This window comes from Rhinichthys klamathensis, unplaced genomic scaffold (assembly GCF_029890125.1).
Source record: "Rhinichthys klamathensis goyatoka isolate OS25496 unplaced genomic scaffold, OSU_Roscu_1.1 h1tg000068l_1, whole genome shotgun sequence".
NCBI lineage: Eukaryota > Metazoa > Chordata > Actinopteri > Cypriniformes > Leuciscidae > Rhinichthys > Rhinichthys klamathensis.
Window position 1 is genome coordinate 1,199,401 of NW_026606611.1, and position 17,803 is coordinate 1,217,203.

At 36.2% G+C, this 17,803-nt stretch overlaps 1 protein-coding gene across 1 annotated transcript in view; it reads left to right on the forward strand.

Annotated features, from left to right (window-relative positions):
- The window catches only part of ppp3cb (protein phosphatase 3, catalytic subunit, beta isozyme), a 45,881-nt gene that overhangs the window by 13,769 nt on the left and 14,309 nt on the right, over positions 1–17,803 (forward strand). Inside the window, 4 exon segments of the mRNA XM_056250208.1 lie at positions 10,029–10,229; positions 14,508–14,632; positions 14,751–14,862; positions 16,790–16,935. Coding sequence (XP_056106183.1) covers positions 10,029–10,229; positions 14,508–14,632; positions 14,751–14,862; positions 16,790–16,935 — 584 coding nt within the window.

Genomic DNA, 17,803 nt, shown 5'->3' on the forward strand with positions numbered 1-17,803 from the left:
ACACTAAGAATGATAACTATATTTGCGTCCACATCAACGGACAATAACATTGTTTATTATAAGCACGTGCTGCAGTTTCGTCATCTAGCACTTTAAATGCTCAAGCTCTTTAACGCAGGGTGGATTCTGATTGGCTGTCAATGTTTTTATCATTCATCAGCTGGAAAAAAACGTTGTATAAAACATTCCAATTATATCGTTCCTCTGTGTCGTTATCGTTATAGTTGTGGTGTGGATTCCTGGGGGAGTAAATGAATGATGACAGAATTTATATTTTTGAGTATGAACTGTGCTTTGAAGATTAGGTATTTCAACAAACCTGGTGAGTTTTCAGACCATCCCTAAGCTCATTCCTTCATGAGAGCTACTCTCATCTCTGTTGATTCAATATACTGTCACATTCTTCAGAGTCAACCACTGACTTGTTCTTTCAGCACAATTTTAGCTGAAATAACAAGTTTAACTGCCATACAGATACAGTGGCCCCAAAATGTATTCGGATACTGAAGTCAACCATAAAAAATGTATGAATTTCATTGCGTTATTTCATATGCATTATAGGTTGGTAAGATTATTAAAATGATTTTGAAAGAAGTCTCTTCTGCTCACCAAGGCTGCATTTGTTTGATAAAAACAGCAGTAATATTGTGAAATATTATAACAATTTAATATATTTAAATATTTGTAGCAATTTGTGATGGCAAATTGGAATTGCAGCATCATTCAGCAGTGTCACATGATCCTTCAGAAATCATTCTAATATGCTGATTTGCTGCTCAAGAAACATTTCTTATTATAATCAATGTTGAAAACAGCGCTGCTTAATATTTTTGTGGAAATCATGATACATTTGTTTTCAGGATTCTTTGATGATCAAAAAGATTAGCATTTATTTGAAATATAAATCTTTTGTAACATTATAAATGTCTTAACTTTTGTTTTAACTAACCTCTGTAACGTAATTTTCTTTAAAAAATCTTACTGAACTAAACTTTTAAACGATAGTGTATAACAAAATATCAAACCATAGTTAATCATATTAACCATAGTTCCACTAATGTTTGACAACCACAATACTAAAGGCTGCAAAGAATCATAAATACGAAGAGAATGCCGCAGAAGTATAATCTGTATAATCTGTAGTCTTCACAAAAGCCCTGGAGTTGTCAAAAGTCCTTTGGTGACAAATATACGTGAATATCTCGGTCCAGGTAACACGAGAACGAGTAAACATTGTTCATTTACACAGACTACCGACATTGTAACAATACAAGGCAGGTTGAAAATGGGCGAAGTTACACTTTAAGCTTTAGACGGTAATATGAACCACCCTCAAATGGAACCACATGTGCTTTCCTCCTCCTTTTTATATCTTTTCATATCCTTTTATTTTAGATGGTCTCTGTATGCTTTCATTATATGGAAAATAGCAGTGTAAACACTGTCTCCTTTTCTGTTTAGTGTAAGAAAGTAAGATATACAGGTTTGACGACATGAGAGTGAGTAAATGACAGAATATGGGGAAGCCATGATAACCAAACTCAGTAGAAGTCAGAGAAATATCTGCCAGAAATGAGATGTGAGCAGTCAGAAATGTTTTTTGTTTGTTTGCAAATGCTTTTGCGTGTGCATTTGAGTGAGAGCCAAAGATCAGTGTGAGTGTGTGTGTGTGTGTGTGTTTGGTCTGGCATTTTTTCTTGAGTCTCTAGTAGATTCAAAAGGAGTCTCGGCATCTGTCTCAGCAGCTGGAGGGTGTCACACACACACACAGACACACACACACACACACACACACACACACACACACACACACACACAGACACACACACACACACGGGTCAGTTATCCTGACCTCACACTGCCATTGCTTGTCCTGCCCTGACCTGCTCCATCACTCAGACACACACACACACACACACACACACACACACACACACACACGGAGAGCTTACAGGCTGTGAAAGGGCAAGAAGGAAATTTGACAGAGAAAATAAAATAAAGCCGCAGCTAGTATTCATGAAATGCTGATATTAACTTTCCATAGAGTTCAAAGGTCAACACCACTGTTGACACAGAGCAGATGGTGACTCTGTATTGACACTGCTGATCACAATAGGTGAAAATGTGTATGTGGGTACTGGGTAGAAATACCATGTCTTGCGTATCCTATTTTAAGCTGCATTTTGTCTATTTGTTTTTATTTATTTTTATAGATTTTCTTTTAAATATATATTTTTTTGCTTGGTGCTTTTATAAGCTTTTAGCTTTTCATTAATTGAGGATTACTTGTCTACATGGAATATTTGTATTTTAAAAAAATGTATTGCCTCAATGCAGGACCATTTAAAATGAATTACTGAAGAAAAGTGATAAAAATAAATGAGCTCTAAAGTTAAAAAAAAAATTACTCTAAAGTTATCTCAAAAATATGCATTTTTCGATTTGTACATTGTAATGCTGTGATGCCTAAATTCAGCATTTAAAATGGTTGATTTTGAATTAATAGTATAGTTTTAATATTAGCTATTTATCATTTATTGACCATAATGAAAATAATGATCAGCTTTAAAAAAAAAAAAATTAGGGTCTACATGGAATATTTGTACTTAAAAAATAAATTCACGTCATAACAATTAAAATGAACTACTGAAGTAAAAAAAAAGTGATTAAAAATAGTGAACATTTTTTTATCAAAATGAATATGCATTTTTCATTCTGTAATAATAATGTGATGCCGAAATTCACAAAATTCAGTTTGTTTAAAATTTTTGTTTTTTGATTTTAGACAAAATAGTATAGAATTTAAATAATTTATCATCAAACCATTTATCAGCTTAGGCTTATTGTATCATTTGGGTTGTAAACACACACACACACACACACACACACACTACATATATATATATATATATATATATATATACACACACACACACACACACACACACGAGTGAGAGAGAGATAAAGCTCCACGACACATTATACGTCAACTATACTTGTGTTTATTGTTTAGGCCTGAGCTGCATCTCTGCAACAGTCGTGTTTATATTTAGCTCACATTGTTTCGCGCATGTTCATCCCATTCTCTGATCAATGATTCATGGAGTTTCATTTCAATCTTGTGGTTCATAATCCAACATGTTTATTTACATTAAAATGCTTGTGAAAAGATGCACCACATGTGTGTTTGTTGACACGAGAGGGCGTGTAAAGCCCGTCACTGTATGACTGTGTCCATGACAACAGTAATTACTCTCATGTTCAGACAGAGGACAGCGTACAGTATGTGCTTATTCAGAAGGAATGCATGCAAATATCTGGACTGTGTGTGTGTGTGTGTGTGTGTGTGTTGCTGTAAGTGTTTTAGATACCCAGAGGAAAATGTTATTGCTCAGAGTTTGCAATTTCTCAGTTATGACCGTTTTAAGTATCAGCTTTACCTCAGATGGTTCTCCCATAATTCCTTAGGAGAAATCGAAATGGACACAAATGAGACGGTTGTTGACATGGAGTAAGATTACAGAGCTAAAATTAATGTGGGTAGATCATTTGATCCTGGAAGAATTTGATGAGAAATATATGAGAGTTGATATTGAATCTCATTGTATTGCAGACTTTGGTATCTTGGCCAGAGTTTGAGACGTTGTTAAGATCTCTAGAGGAGACACGTGTGAGAACACTGGGGTCTCTGGCTCGGTTTACACCTGCTTTTTGGTAAATCGGATCACAAGTGGACGAGGAAGACACATACCCGTTTACACCTGGTGTTAAATCCGTCTCTTTTGACCACTTTCAACCACTTCTGTCCTGATTTCTTCGAGGAGAAGGTCTATGGGCGGGGACATGCATGGGCTTTTTCAGATCTTTCCATGTAATGGACAAAATGTACATATAAATGCGCCCGGAGACGACAGAAGCTTTCGTTTCTGCTCTGACAGCCGCGAGTCGGTGCCGAACACGGTGAGTGTGTGATAGAAATCACTGGAATGGTGCGAGAACATTGTGCTTGGTACATTTTTCATCTTCAAACCAAACTGGGTCTTTAGTCGACAAAGTTTAAAGCACTTCCCATAATGTTCACGCATTAGGTCAGTAGGCGGAGAGTAGGCGTCTTTTGTGGCTGTTTGAACGACTACCTCTGGAAGTGAACCAAAATGGACAAGCTCAAATCGTTTTAGACCCCGTTTAAACCTGTATTTGGAGTCGTAACTTGTGATCCGATCGACCAAAACGCATCTTAATACCAGGTGTAAACAGGGCCTTTATTTGCTCTGCAATTTATCTGATTCCCTCTTGGTGAAGCAGTTGAGAGGTTAAAGAGGTTATATAGAAATTATTTTCTCTGAGTATTTTCGTGTCTTTTTGAAAAATATTTGGAAAATGCATGCACAAAATAATTGCATTCACATGTCTGGTTTATTTATGAACATTTTGTACGAGTCGTGCATTTATTTCATTTCTCTTCAAATGAGCGCGCGTGTGCATTTATCACGTGCATGTGAATGCTTGTGGAGTCGGCAGTGTGTGTGTGTGTGTGTGTGTGTGTGTGTGTGAGAGAGAGCAGTGCACTTGCCTGAGGAGACAGTGTTATGTAAGATATCTCTGCTGCATACTGCACTTCAATAATACACCCATACTGCTAAATAAAGACACGCACACACTCATACTGTACACACATACAATAACAAATCATATACAGAGGAGATCAGATTCTCAGGACGCTCATTCTGAAGCTTGTCCAAACTTCATGTTCTGATCAGCAGGAAAGGAAAATCACAGATGACGTCTCTTTGATAGATCAAATGTTTTTCCTAGACTGGATTGGGATTAAATGAAGAATAAATGGAGAATCTTCTTCTTCTCAGATGTTTCTCCTTAGAAAAAGACCCTAGTTATCTCACACATGTTTCACTTCAGACATGTGTTTTAGAAGAGATCTCAACAGCAGCTCAAACTATGTTCTATATATTTGACCAGAATCATACTCAGATAACTCAGAAAAGATTTTATTGCTCATATACTCTAAAAAAAGAATCAATTAAATCAATTTTGAAGAACACTTTCTGCTAAAACATTCTATATAAGGAGAAAATACAAATAGTACACCCAAAAAATGAAAATTATCCCATAATTTATTCACCCTCAAGCCATAGGTGTAAATGACTTTCTTCTTTCAGCAGAACACAATCAGAGTTATATTAAAAAATATCCTGGCTCTTCTCAGCTTTAATAGTGTTTGAAGCTCCAAAAAGCGCATCCATCCATCATAAAAGTAATCCATACGAATCCAGCGGGTTAATAAATGCCTTCTGAAGTGAAACCATTTTTGTAAGAAAAATATCTATATTTAAAGGTCCCGTTCTTCGTTTTGTTGAAGCTTTGATTGTGTTTACAGTGTGCAATATAACATGTGTTCATGTTTCGCGTGTAAAAAAACAGTATTTTTCACACAATTTACTTATCTGTATACCGCTGTTTTCACTGTCCAAAAAACGGGCCGATGACTTCCTTGTTCTATGAAGTCCCTCCTTCAGAAATACCTAACGAGTTCTGATTGTGCCAGCGGTTCCTGTGTTGTGATTGGACAGCAGCTTATCGCATGTTGCCCGGAAAGGTCACGCCTCTTTCCATAAATTGGAGATGCATGTGCTTCTTCTCCGTGGGAGCGCAACAAGACCACGCCCCCTTTTTTTGTGTATTCCTGTGGGCGGAGATTAGTAAAAAAAACCTGTTCTAGTTACGTCATTAAAAAAGGAAGTAGAGGGATGTAGTCCAAACCGGCCGTTCGCTGTATGCTTTGAAAGGGGACTTCTGTTAAATAAAATATCTCGCTAGGCATTGAACTTTGAGCTTTATAATTTTACAGGTATTATTTATGCTCTAACAGCAACATTACACACAATTAAAGTTCGAAAAATGGAATCGCAAAGAACGGGACCTTTAAAACTTTATAAACTATAATCACTGGCTTCCGGTAACGGCCGTACGCAAGTTCACAAGAGAGTTATGTGGTTTTCGCGAGAGGCGTCAATTCTCACCTAAGCTTACGCTGTGCCTACGCCAGTCATACGTCGGGTCAGAGGTCACCCGACCGCCGGAACACAACTCTCTCGTAAACACACGTACGGCTGTTGCCGGAAGCCAGTGATTCTATAAAGTTGTAAATATGAATATTTTTCTTTCAAAAACCTATTGCTTCGCTTCAGAAGGCATTTATTTACACCCTGGAGCCGAATGGATTCATCTTATGATGGATGGGATGCGGTTTTTGGAGCTTCAAAAACTCAGGCACTATTCAATGCTATTACAAATCTTCATCCCAGATTCATTTAGACATTGTCGATGTCTCTTCTGAAACGGAGACACATGTGGGAAAACAACTGAGAGGCAGCAGACATAAGCAAAATACTTTTGCTCTCGATTTATCTCATCGAGAAACAACTAAGATATTAAAGAGCTCTCATTCGTGATGTTCTCCAATCAAAAGCCAGAGATTTGATTATAAACTTAAATATTCCTCATCCAAATCCATGTTGCGTTCATATTTCAGTCAAACCACGGCAGAGTTTGAAAATGTGTCTCGGTCCGCTTGTTTGGTGCACACCAGGGTTCGGATGACAGCGTTCACACTTAATCAAATGAACTGCACTAGCAGAGCAATCGCACCAGGGTTCGTTTTAATTGAGCCAAACCTGCCAAGCGTGAACACACTCTGAAGATCATATGATCTGAACTTTACAATCCACATTCATTATATAGCTCTATACTTTCTCTGTCAACCTTTGTCTCATTTGTGTCCATTTTTATTTCTCCCAAGAAATATTAGAAAAAAACTTCTGAGACAAAGTTAATACTTCAATGTAACAAAAGAGCAACCTCTGAGCAATGAAACTTTGCTCTTTATACTCCATTCCTCTGTTTCTGAAATATGTAAATGTTACCTGACTGAATTCATCTTCTTCACAGTTATTGTTTTGGATGCTGCAGCACGTCTGCGGCGCGGCTCAAACTCTTGAATACAGGCTGAAAAAGAAGTTTTTGAAAACACATTTTTTGGATGTAGAAATGGGTTAGCATGTGGGCTGATATGACTCAGTGTGTGTGTGTGTGTGATGCGCTTCACTGGTGGCATGCCAACCTCTGGCTGCTGTTGCCCAGTAACACTTTGCCACAGTTTTGCTCTCATTTCACCTTTTTACAGACTTTTTGTCTTTTTTGTCAGCCTTAGATAGTTCACCCAAAAAGGAAAATTCGGTCATTTATTTCTCGCCCTCATGTCGTTCCAAACCCGTAAGACTTTCGTTCATCTTCGGAATACGAATGAAGAATGACAAATGAGAATGAACCTCATTGGTTCTTGCAGAAGCTCAAACGTGCTGCGTAACACGAGAATGAACCTCATTGGTTCTCGCACGTCAAGCGAACATTGAGCTTAACTGATGTGTGAGCTGATGAACGTTACTGCTAATGTGAATAAAAACCTAAATTCAATCTGTTCATCATATCCTCCTGGGACCCAAGAATAGACTTTTGTCCACTGTAGTGGACATTATATTTTAGTGAATTTCTCTGACATCATACATGTCACATGACACAACCTGGGTGTCCTGTAAAGAGCACATTCAGGACTTTTCAGAGATACCAAATGTTTGGAGGTTTCACCATGAAAACAACTTCTCCTTGGTCTTTAAAAATGTCTGACATTAATTTAGTGATCAAATGTAGCATTCTTATGGAAATATGATAATATAGTGTAATTATAATATAAATTGGACTACTTTTCAAATTGTATTTCATAAAACAACATCTCAGGAAAATGTTAAGGGGTTTAAAAAAAAAAAAAAACTTTCTGTTACAGAACAGGGCATTGATTTCAAACGTGTCCACTGTAGAGGACATCAGGACTAAAATCATGTTTATCAGGCATTCTGGGAGACACAACAAGTGAATATGGAAATAAATTATACATCAATATTCCTATGAAATGTTAGATATTATTATTAAAATGTTGCCAATTATTACTCCAATTATTACCCTTTATTCTTTCATTAAATGTTGCTCCCAGAACACATTAATGTGCAAATTAGATACAGTGTATAGATACATTGCATTGAATGGGAATATTAACTTATGGCCATTTTACCCACATATTGCAAAAAGTAAAATGGTGTATCAATTCATTCCATTATTTCTTTCATAACATAGTTGAGAATAATCTTTATACAAATTTTGGTTGAAAAAATCCTGAAACCCCAAAATGTATTGGTGATTGAAAAAAAAATCCCATTGTTTTTGCCTATACATATAATTTCATGTCATTTTATTTTTTAAACAACTTAGTCCTGGCGTCCACTACAGAGGACATAGCATAACGTATGAATAAAATATTATTTTATATATATGTTTTTTTACCATTTGTTTATTGTGCTCTAAACAGTGTGATGACATGGAAAAAAACTAAATTCAAAAAACTTTTTTTTTCTGGGTCTCAGGAGGATATAACGCGATCGAGTCTCTTCAGAAAATGTAGACTAAACCTCACAATTAATATGGATTAGTTTTAAAATCTCTTTATAAACTTTTTTAAGGTTCAAAGTGGTAGTTGCGTAGACTGTCAATGGAGGGACAGAAAGCTCTCAGATTTCATCAAAAACATCTTTATTTGTATTCCGAAGATGAACGAAAGTCTTACGGGTTTGGAACGACATGAGGTGAGTAATTACTGACAGAATTTTCATTTTTGGGTGAACTATCCCTTTAAATCTTCCTTTGCTCTCGATTTCATATGATTTCAGTCTACAAGAAACAATTGAGATATTAAAGAGATTTACTTTACTATGAGTATATTCAAATCTATTTGAAAAATATTTGGAAATGCATGCACAAAATGATTGCATTGCCATGTCTGGATATGTTGATGAGCATTTTTCTTTACATAACCTCACAAATAAAAGTGAAATTAGTATTTGTAATGTTAAAGTCGGCATGAAATGATGTTTTATCAACAAAGTTCGGGAGGAGCGCGTTCAGATAATTAACACGGGTGGAGAGCACTCAGCAATCAACAATAAGAGGGGTATATAGATTCAGCAGTCTCACCTCAATCCATTGGTAAATCCATTTAACAGCATCCCTCCACCACCCCTTCTAGTCCTTGCCATTTACATACGGGGGGAGTACTCTGGGTTCGGGCCGAATTTTTGTTTCCCATTATGACATATATCTTGAGTGAATCGGCTTCTCAAACAAGAAAAGAAATGTAGTGTGGGACTCAATTTTCACAGGGTATTGGTTGGATGGTTGTGGTTTGCTATTGGTGGATCTCATGTGAGTGACAGGTTGCCCCGCCCTCACGCCAGTAAACACATCATCAGAGAAGAGATGTCACTGCAAGAGGGAGGGGAAGTTATTTTGTTTAAAGATTACAAAGCAACATGAATTTTGAAAAAAAGATGTGCGTGGATAAATCATTTATAATAAATACTGCAATATTCCATAAAAATGGTCCATTTTGACTGATCATGGTGACTGCAAAATCCTAATAAAATAGGTTGAAACAACTGTAAGTAAGCTGTTTAGAAATTCTAGTCAATGTGTTAGTGTTTTAATGTGTAATTACATTAACATTTACTGGTATGCATAGGTATGTTGGCCCACCCTCAAGTTGATCTATGGGATTTTTCACTTGTTTTGTCCTCTACAATTTGAAAAATGTAAGCCTGTTCACTTAGAATCAACAGTATAGTATTATTTAGCATTATATTTTAGTAGAGTATGTTGGATATACCTGAGTTTCCATCCTCTAAATTGTGTAGTCAGTCCAGGTCCTCACAAAGTCGTCTGGAAGCCCTCTGAAAGTGTGTTATTGAGTGTGTCCTGTGCGTCCTGGCCTGAATGCTAGCTGAATTCAGGAATAAAGTTTGTTCAGCATTCTGGATGTGTCTCTATACAATGGATGTTTTTTGTAATCTTGTTCCCTCTTGGTTTTCTACACCATTTACTAGGTTCTTCTCTTTCTCTCTCGGCAGCGGTGCCGTTTCCGCTGAGCCACAGGTTGAACATGCGAGAGGTGTTCGACAGCGAGGGGAAACCGCGTGTGGACCTGCTGAAGGCTCACCTCACTAAAGAGGGTCGCGTGGAGGAGCCCGTCGCCCTGCGCATCATCAACGAGGGGGGAGCCATCCTGCGCCAGGAGAAGACCATGCTGGACATAGAGGCCCCCGTCACAGGTTACTCATCAGAAACAGATATTGTTGTTCTATTATTAACATATATGATCATTGAAGGTTATTTTCATCTCTAAATAAACTAATATCAAATACATAAACTATAGGTCAAAGTTTGGAATAATTCAGATTTTGTCTCTAATGCTTACCACGGCTCCATTTATTTGATCAAAAATACAGTTAAAAACTGTTTTGAAATGTAATTTATCCCTAGCCACTTTTGATCAGTTTAATGCGCCCTTGGTCAATAAAGGTATTAATTTCTTTCTTTCTTTTTTAATTCTTACTCACTCCAAACTTTTTAATGTTAGTGGATCACGGTTTCCGTAATAGTAATACATGTTTCTTGAGCAGCAAATCACCATATCAGAATGATTTCTGAAGGATCATGTGACACTGAAGACTGGAGTAATGATGCTGAAAATTCAGCTTTGTCATCACAGGAATAAATTACATATTAAAGTAAATTACAATAGAAAAATATTTTTAAATATGACTGTTTTTACTGTATTTTTGATCAAATAAATACAGCCTTGGAGAGCATAAGAGACTTCATTAGAGACCCCAAACTTTTGAATGGTAGTGCATGTCATTGTACGTATTTATTTATTTATGAATGACCACAAACACAACATTGCTGTATATTACCTTTATGTTCTATTGAAAAAAAGAAGAAATTATTATATTCATGTTTTAGAGTAAAAATAGAAGATTTTGTCCTTTGAGATTGAATAATTCACGTGTCAGAGGCTTAAAAGATACATTCACATGTATAAGCATACGGTAATATGAATATGTACAAAATACATCTCTAGAGACTAACAACAGGGAGTTTGATATGCACATGCACATATTTATGTAACTCTCTGTGGTGAGACAGAATTACACTACATGTGAATTTTATAACCAAAAAAAAAAAGATACATCTCTCTCCTTAGCAGAAAAACTTAACAGAAAATACAGGCTGAGATGACATTAGAGAATAGATATTGTTAGGAGAGGTGAGATAATGAACCGCACCTATAGTGACTTTAATTTCCCATGAGTCAAAGCGAGGTTCAGCAGGTCTGACACAGGACAAAGACTTTGCTCCTCAGCTATGAAGAAGCCATCATTTAGCAGGCAGAGAGGCTAAACACGGGACCTTTCCCCGCTCGCGTTGGCCTCACACCTGAGACCGAACCTCTCCCTCTCTCCCAGCATGCATTTCTGAACCCTCATCAGCTGGTGGCCTAGTGAATTTCACACACAGGAGTCGTTAAAAATTAATGGCTCGCTGGATAACTGATTTAATTCCCTGGAACCCATTACAGAGAGAAAGAGATGGTTAGCTTTGTGTGCTTTCAGGCATTCCTGACCTCGTGGCCTTTAACCCTTCAACCTCCCATTGGGAGCACACACTCACAGGAGAATAGCTCCAATTAGACGTCTCTTCATTAGATGTAAAACAACACTCCTCATATCTTCTGCTATCTTTCTCCATCTTTGTCTTTTTCCCAGATACACACACACACACACGTTTCAGTCAGGATGGTGATCTTTCTATACACAGCTTTTTCCTTCCCGTCTTTATTTACGAGATGTTTGTTGGATGGTTTCAAACTGATTGTCAGCTGCAACTTTTGAATTTTGTTACCAGACACAAAACAACCATATTTTGCACACCACACATGTATTAAATGCAGGAACAATTTAGATTTGCTAATGTTGCTAATAGGATTGACATTATTTCAGCAGTGGCGTATAACGCAGTCACTTCTACAAGACACAAATTGATATACAGTAGCCTATAATATATAATTTTTTAAAAAAGGCATCTAAAATAATAAACTAAGTGTAATGTAGTATTGTCAAAAATATTGATTTTTTAATACATATTGATACTGAAATATCTGAACGCTTCAAATACTCATTTTCCACAGAATAGACACACGACACCAGCTGCGCTTTCTCGCTCTCTCCTTAGAGCGACAGCAAGTTACACACAAACCCGCCTCCCCTCACTCGTTTCATTTGCTCCGGATGAATATTGTTGGTGTTACAGGGCTTGACTTTCGGCGTGGGATTGCACGTATTGCGCATAATTGTACTAATTTACTCATTACCCAAAGTGCGCGCACATAAAGCCGCCTCAGTCTCAGTGCTAAATTTAGTTTTTTTCCACTGCTTATTACGCTTAAACATTCTAAGACACAAAATAATGTCAAAATGCTGATCTTGACGAGTATTCATGTAAACACAGTCCGTTATGTTAAGTGAACGTAAAAGGTTGAGAATGAAAACGCATGTGTAACAGAATTATGGTCCCGTGCGTCAGGTCTTAAGGTGACAGCAGCCTAATATGTAAGGGTTAATGCCCGACGAGGTGTCCATTGTCAGGTTTTAATGGATGACGGCGAGGTGCGCGTCGGCCGGTTGCCTCCGCCGAAGTCCATTAAAACCTGACAATGGACACCTCGGAGGGCATTAACCCGCTTATACCATGGTCACTTGCCAAATAAAACATTTTTAAAACATTAGTTTATATTTTAATTAGGCTAAATCTAGTTTTTACAAATAATAACTTGGCTGACGGTTTATTTAGCAACCGGAGATATTTATAGTCCGCTCAGCTTGTAGAACCCTTCAGGTTCAAAAATGCTTTTTTTTTTTTTTCATGAAACACAAAGGTAGGCATAGTTATTTTTTTATTACACATAAAACAATTAATCAAACAACAATCAAAAAAAAAAAAAAATTAGTTCTGCGCTCCAGCGATTTGCGCTTATAGAGGGCAATAAATTAATCAGATCAATCTCCGTTTTATTTACATATTTTTTCTTTCTTCAGCAGCATCCCAGTCGTCAAAGTTGTCATATTCTCCATAAATGTTAAAAGAAATAACAAAGTCGCTCATTGTTGTATTAGTAGGCTATGTAATATCTAACTAACGTTAGATGTTTGTTTGGATAGAGCAAATTGTTAACGGATACTTTGACTGCCTGTTGCTATGGTTACTCACAGCTGTTGTAGGCAGCGCATTTATTTATTAATTTCGAATGGTAAACAGTCAGTTTCACCAGAACTACTTTACTAGGTGTCCTCTATCACTTTTTAACGAGTATTCACAGTATATCACATGGTATAAAGATAAAATACCTGATGCCAAATTATGAGATAATATTAAAAATATCTATATGACAGTTTTTCCCCATGGTATCAATGTCAGATTGTGGCCAGTGAAAATGCTGAGTGGCTAGTAACTTTGGAAAACCACTAGTCAGTGGCTGGAGAGCAAAACAGTTAATGTCAAGTCCTGGATAAGACCTATTGAAATTAGGTAATAAAAAAAACATTCTCCAAAGAGTTTACATGATTGTGGCCAAATATGACTACAAATGCTTACTATTCTTGTGTGACTTATAGCAGGTGACATAGAAGACGAGGACTTTCAGGATGACTCTTGATTTGCCTGGCCACATGAAATCAGTTCACAAGCATGATTCTCTTTCCTGTGTTGAGTTGTACTGAAAGCAAGGTTCAGGCTAACAGATAGCATAACTATCCAACTGCAAAGAACCCCTTTCTCATTGTCATATCTGTCTATTTAATTATTAATATTGATATGCACTTAAACTGACTCCATTTAAACTTTTTGTACATTTAAATGGTTAGGCTTAAGTTTATGCAGTTTTGGTTTTTATTAACTTTGTAAGTAGAAAGTTTTAATATCTGCCTTTGATTTACACTGATAAATGTTTGATTGTTTGAAATTAATTAAGATTTTAATAAATTATAACTAATTGTAAAATACTTTTAGTATTGTTTAGAATTGTACGTTTTTTTAATAATCTTAGTTCAGTAGAAAGTTTTAATACCTGCCTTTGATTTACACTGATATCTGTATACCAATGTTATTATTATTATTTTAAATAAGACATTTTAATAAATTGTAACTAATCCTAAAATAATCCTTTTTTGCATTATTATTATTTTTTTTAGATATTTGAGTACTTTTAATAAACTCTGTTCAGTAGATTATTAAGGTTAATGGTTTTATATCTGCCTTTCAGTTACACTGATAACTACAAATTACATTATTATTATTATTTATTTTAAATATGTTTAAAATTATTAAACATTTTAATAAACAAAATATTTTTTTCAATCCCTCTCTTTCTATATTTACAACTTTTCAAATGATCATTATGCTAAAACCTTTTGACTATTACAATTCTTTTATTGTTTTGAAAGCGCTAGTGTTTCCTTCAGCTAATGCCGATCTGTTTTGTGTTGTTGCAGTGTGTGGAGATATCCACGGACAGTTCTTCGACCTGATGAAGTTATTTGAGGTTGGCGGGTCTCCTGCAACAACGAGGTACCTGTTTCTAGGGGACTACGTGGACCGAGGGTACTTCAGTATTGAGGTGAGTCACCCTTCACCCTGCTTAGGGACCCTAGTTTGTAGTACACACCATCTTTGTCCAGATATCTTGATGTGGTCTGTGAAAGCATCTTTATTTCTATCTATATTCTCTCCTTCAGTGTGTCCTTTACCTCTGGTCGCTGAAAATCCTCTACCCAAAGACGCTATTTCTTCTGCGGGGAAACCATGAATGTAGACATTTGACTGAATATTTCACTTTCAAACAAGAATGTGAGTACTGAGATGAGGAAACTCTTCGTCTTTTCAGTTACGGTGTCTCTACACTTACATTTAAAGTTGAAAACTATACATTTCCTATAAACACACCAGTTCACCTCTCATCTCATCTGAAGGAGGTCTTTTTCTGGAGCAGTCTCTTGTCAGACAGAAAGAGAGATGCAGAGAGAGAAAGAAGGAGTATGATTAGCAGAAAATTAATTTGCCTGTTAATGTTGGGCCCAGGGAGCCTGTGAGTGTGATTTCCCTGATGAGAGGAGTGAGGAGGAGTGAGTGCCCTCCTTTACCATCTGCTGACTGACAGAACACACACACACACACACACACACACGCACACACACACACACACACACACGCACACACGCGCGCACACACACACGTGCACACACACACACACACATACACGCGCACACACACACAACACACACACACACGTTGGGTTTCCATGTTTTATGGGGACTTTCCATAATGATTTTTATACTGTACATTTTCTATCCCCTTACACTAAACCTACCCATCAAAGAAAACCGTATGCATTTCTATTCTGTCAAGGGTCTACAGATGAAAAATAGCCTTGTTGGCTAATTCTGGCACATTTACATCTATGTTTATTAATGTGCACTGTAAAAAAAAAAAAAAAAATCTGTATAAGTAAATTTTATAAGCTGTTTTACTCATAGGGACCAAAAATGATCCCCAAAAGGACAAGGATATTGCCAGCTTTGTGGGGACATTTTGTTACATTTTGTTTTGTTACACACACAAACTTATACACAAATGTTTATTGTGCTATCTAAATGGGGACACAACATACACCTAAAATTTGTTTTAGTTTATTATTATATGAATAAATGATTTAAAATAAATATCTAATTTAAAAATAAAAATTGTGTGATTATTATGTCTGTGACTGAAAGTTAGGTCATTATTCAATAACAATCTTCCTCTCTACAGCAAGTCTGATATATTAAAAAATACAAGAAATTATATATGTGAATATTTTTATATAAATATATTTTTGTATTATTATTTTAATTTATAAAATAAATAAATACATGTATATATATTTAAAATAATTTTATGAGAATACATATAATACATTTATAATATAATAATTAATATAATACATTATAATAAATGAATATTTATTATATTAATTATTATAATATATGATACATGTATTACTATTAATACGAACGATTCATATATATTAAATAAATATAATTAAACATTTTAATACGGAGCATTAATAACTCTAAATATGTAATACAAATTTAAACATAACATTGTTTACATTTATTTTTCTTGTAAGAGATTTAAAAAAAGGTATTGTGGGGTAATTTGTTAGTATAACTAAATTAAACATGCACTCATTGTGACGCACATTTGAAAAGCTAATAATCACATTCAGTATTGATTCCCGACACAGAGCACTTTTGTATTCTTATACTTCTACACTACAGCATAGCAGAAACTTTACATATTGATTGATCCAATGTCATTAGTGAGAGTATTTGTGAAGAAAGATGGAGGGAGAGAAGAGATGGAGAGATAGAGTGATGTGGCTGAACAGATTGGTAGATTTGGAGCAGTGATATTGACACAGCACAGACTGTCTCTCTCCTCTCTCTCTCTCTCTCTCTCGTCTCTCTTCTCTCTCTCACACACACACACACACACTCTCTCTCTCTCTCTTCTTTAGTGTCCTCTGAAAGTGTAAATGAATGCAGGAGCTTAATGTACAAATTAGATTCATACAGAGAAAATAAAACCTCACTTCATTTCTGAGCTCTGGAACGACATTACTTCATACTCTTCCATCTGTATCTCTCCTGCGCTCTTTGTTTATCTCTCTCTGTCGGTCTCTCGGGTGAAATCAGATGCTCTGCAGGTGTGTGATCTCTGTCTCTCTTTCTTTCAGGTAAAATCAAATACTCGGAGCAGGTGTACGATGCGTGCATGGATGCGTTCGACTGTCTGCCTCTGGCTGCACTGATGAATCAGCAGTTTTTGTGTGTTCACGGCGGCCTGTCTCCAGAAATCCACACGTTAGACGACATCAAGAGGGTGAGGAGGTCTAGTAAATATGAATTCAGCATTAAATCGATAAAAAGTAACTTTTACATTGATGCGATGTAATGCAAGATTGATAAGATTTCTACTCCAAATAAATACCGTTCTTTTGAACATTTATCAAAGAATCCTGAAAATATATATATTAGGGTTTCCACAAAATGAAGCACAACTGTTTTAAACACTGATAATAGTAATAAATAGGGTGACCATATTTTGATTATCGAAAACCAGGACACTCGGCACAATTTAGTTCCTCTTTATCCTGGTTATTCTTTCTTAATGGCCCAATGAAAAATAATGAAAACCAGGACATTTTCATCACCTATAAAAAACAGCCCAGGATGGCCAGGACAGCACGTGAAAACAGGACATGTCCTGGGAAAACAGGACGTTTGGTCACCCTAGTAATAAATTTTCTTGAGCAGCAAATCAGCATATTAGACTGATTTCTGAAGGATCATGTGACACTGAAGAGTGAAGACTGGAGTAATGATGCTGAAAATTCAGCAATACTGGATGATTTGAGTCCCATGAAATCAAAATTGGCGTTTTTTGTTTTTTAGTATGAATATGTTAGCTTTAATAAGGTTATCTATACGCTAGTGTGCTGCAAGAAAAAAAAAATCGCATCTAGAACATATAAACATTCAAAACGTACAGTCTCTCACTTCCGCCAATATGGATCAATGATTTTGATGACATCACTCTGCACTTCAGCTTCTCATCAGATTTGCTGTCCAATCAAATGATCTCTAGAATCTGAAGCTCCGCCCCCTACATTATAAATAGACGCTAAAGCTGCGGCTGAAATCGGTCATTCTGAAATGACGTCACCACATTGAATAATGCTGTGCGTTTC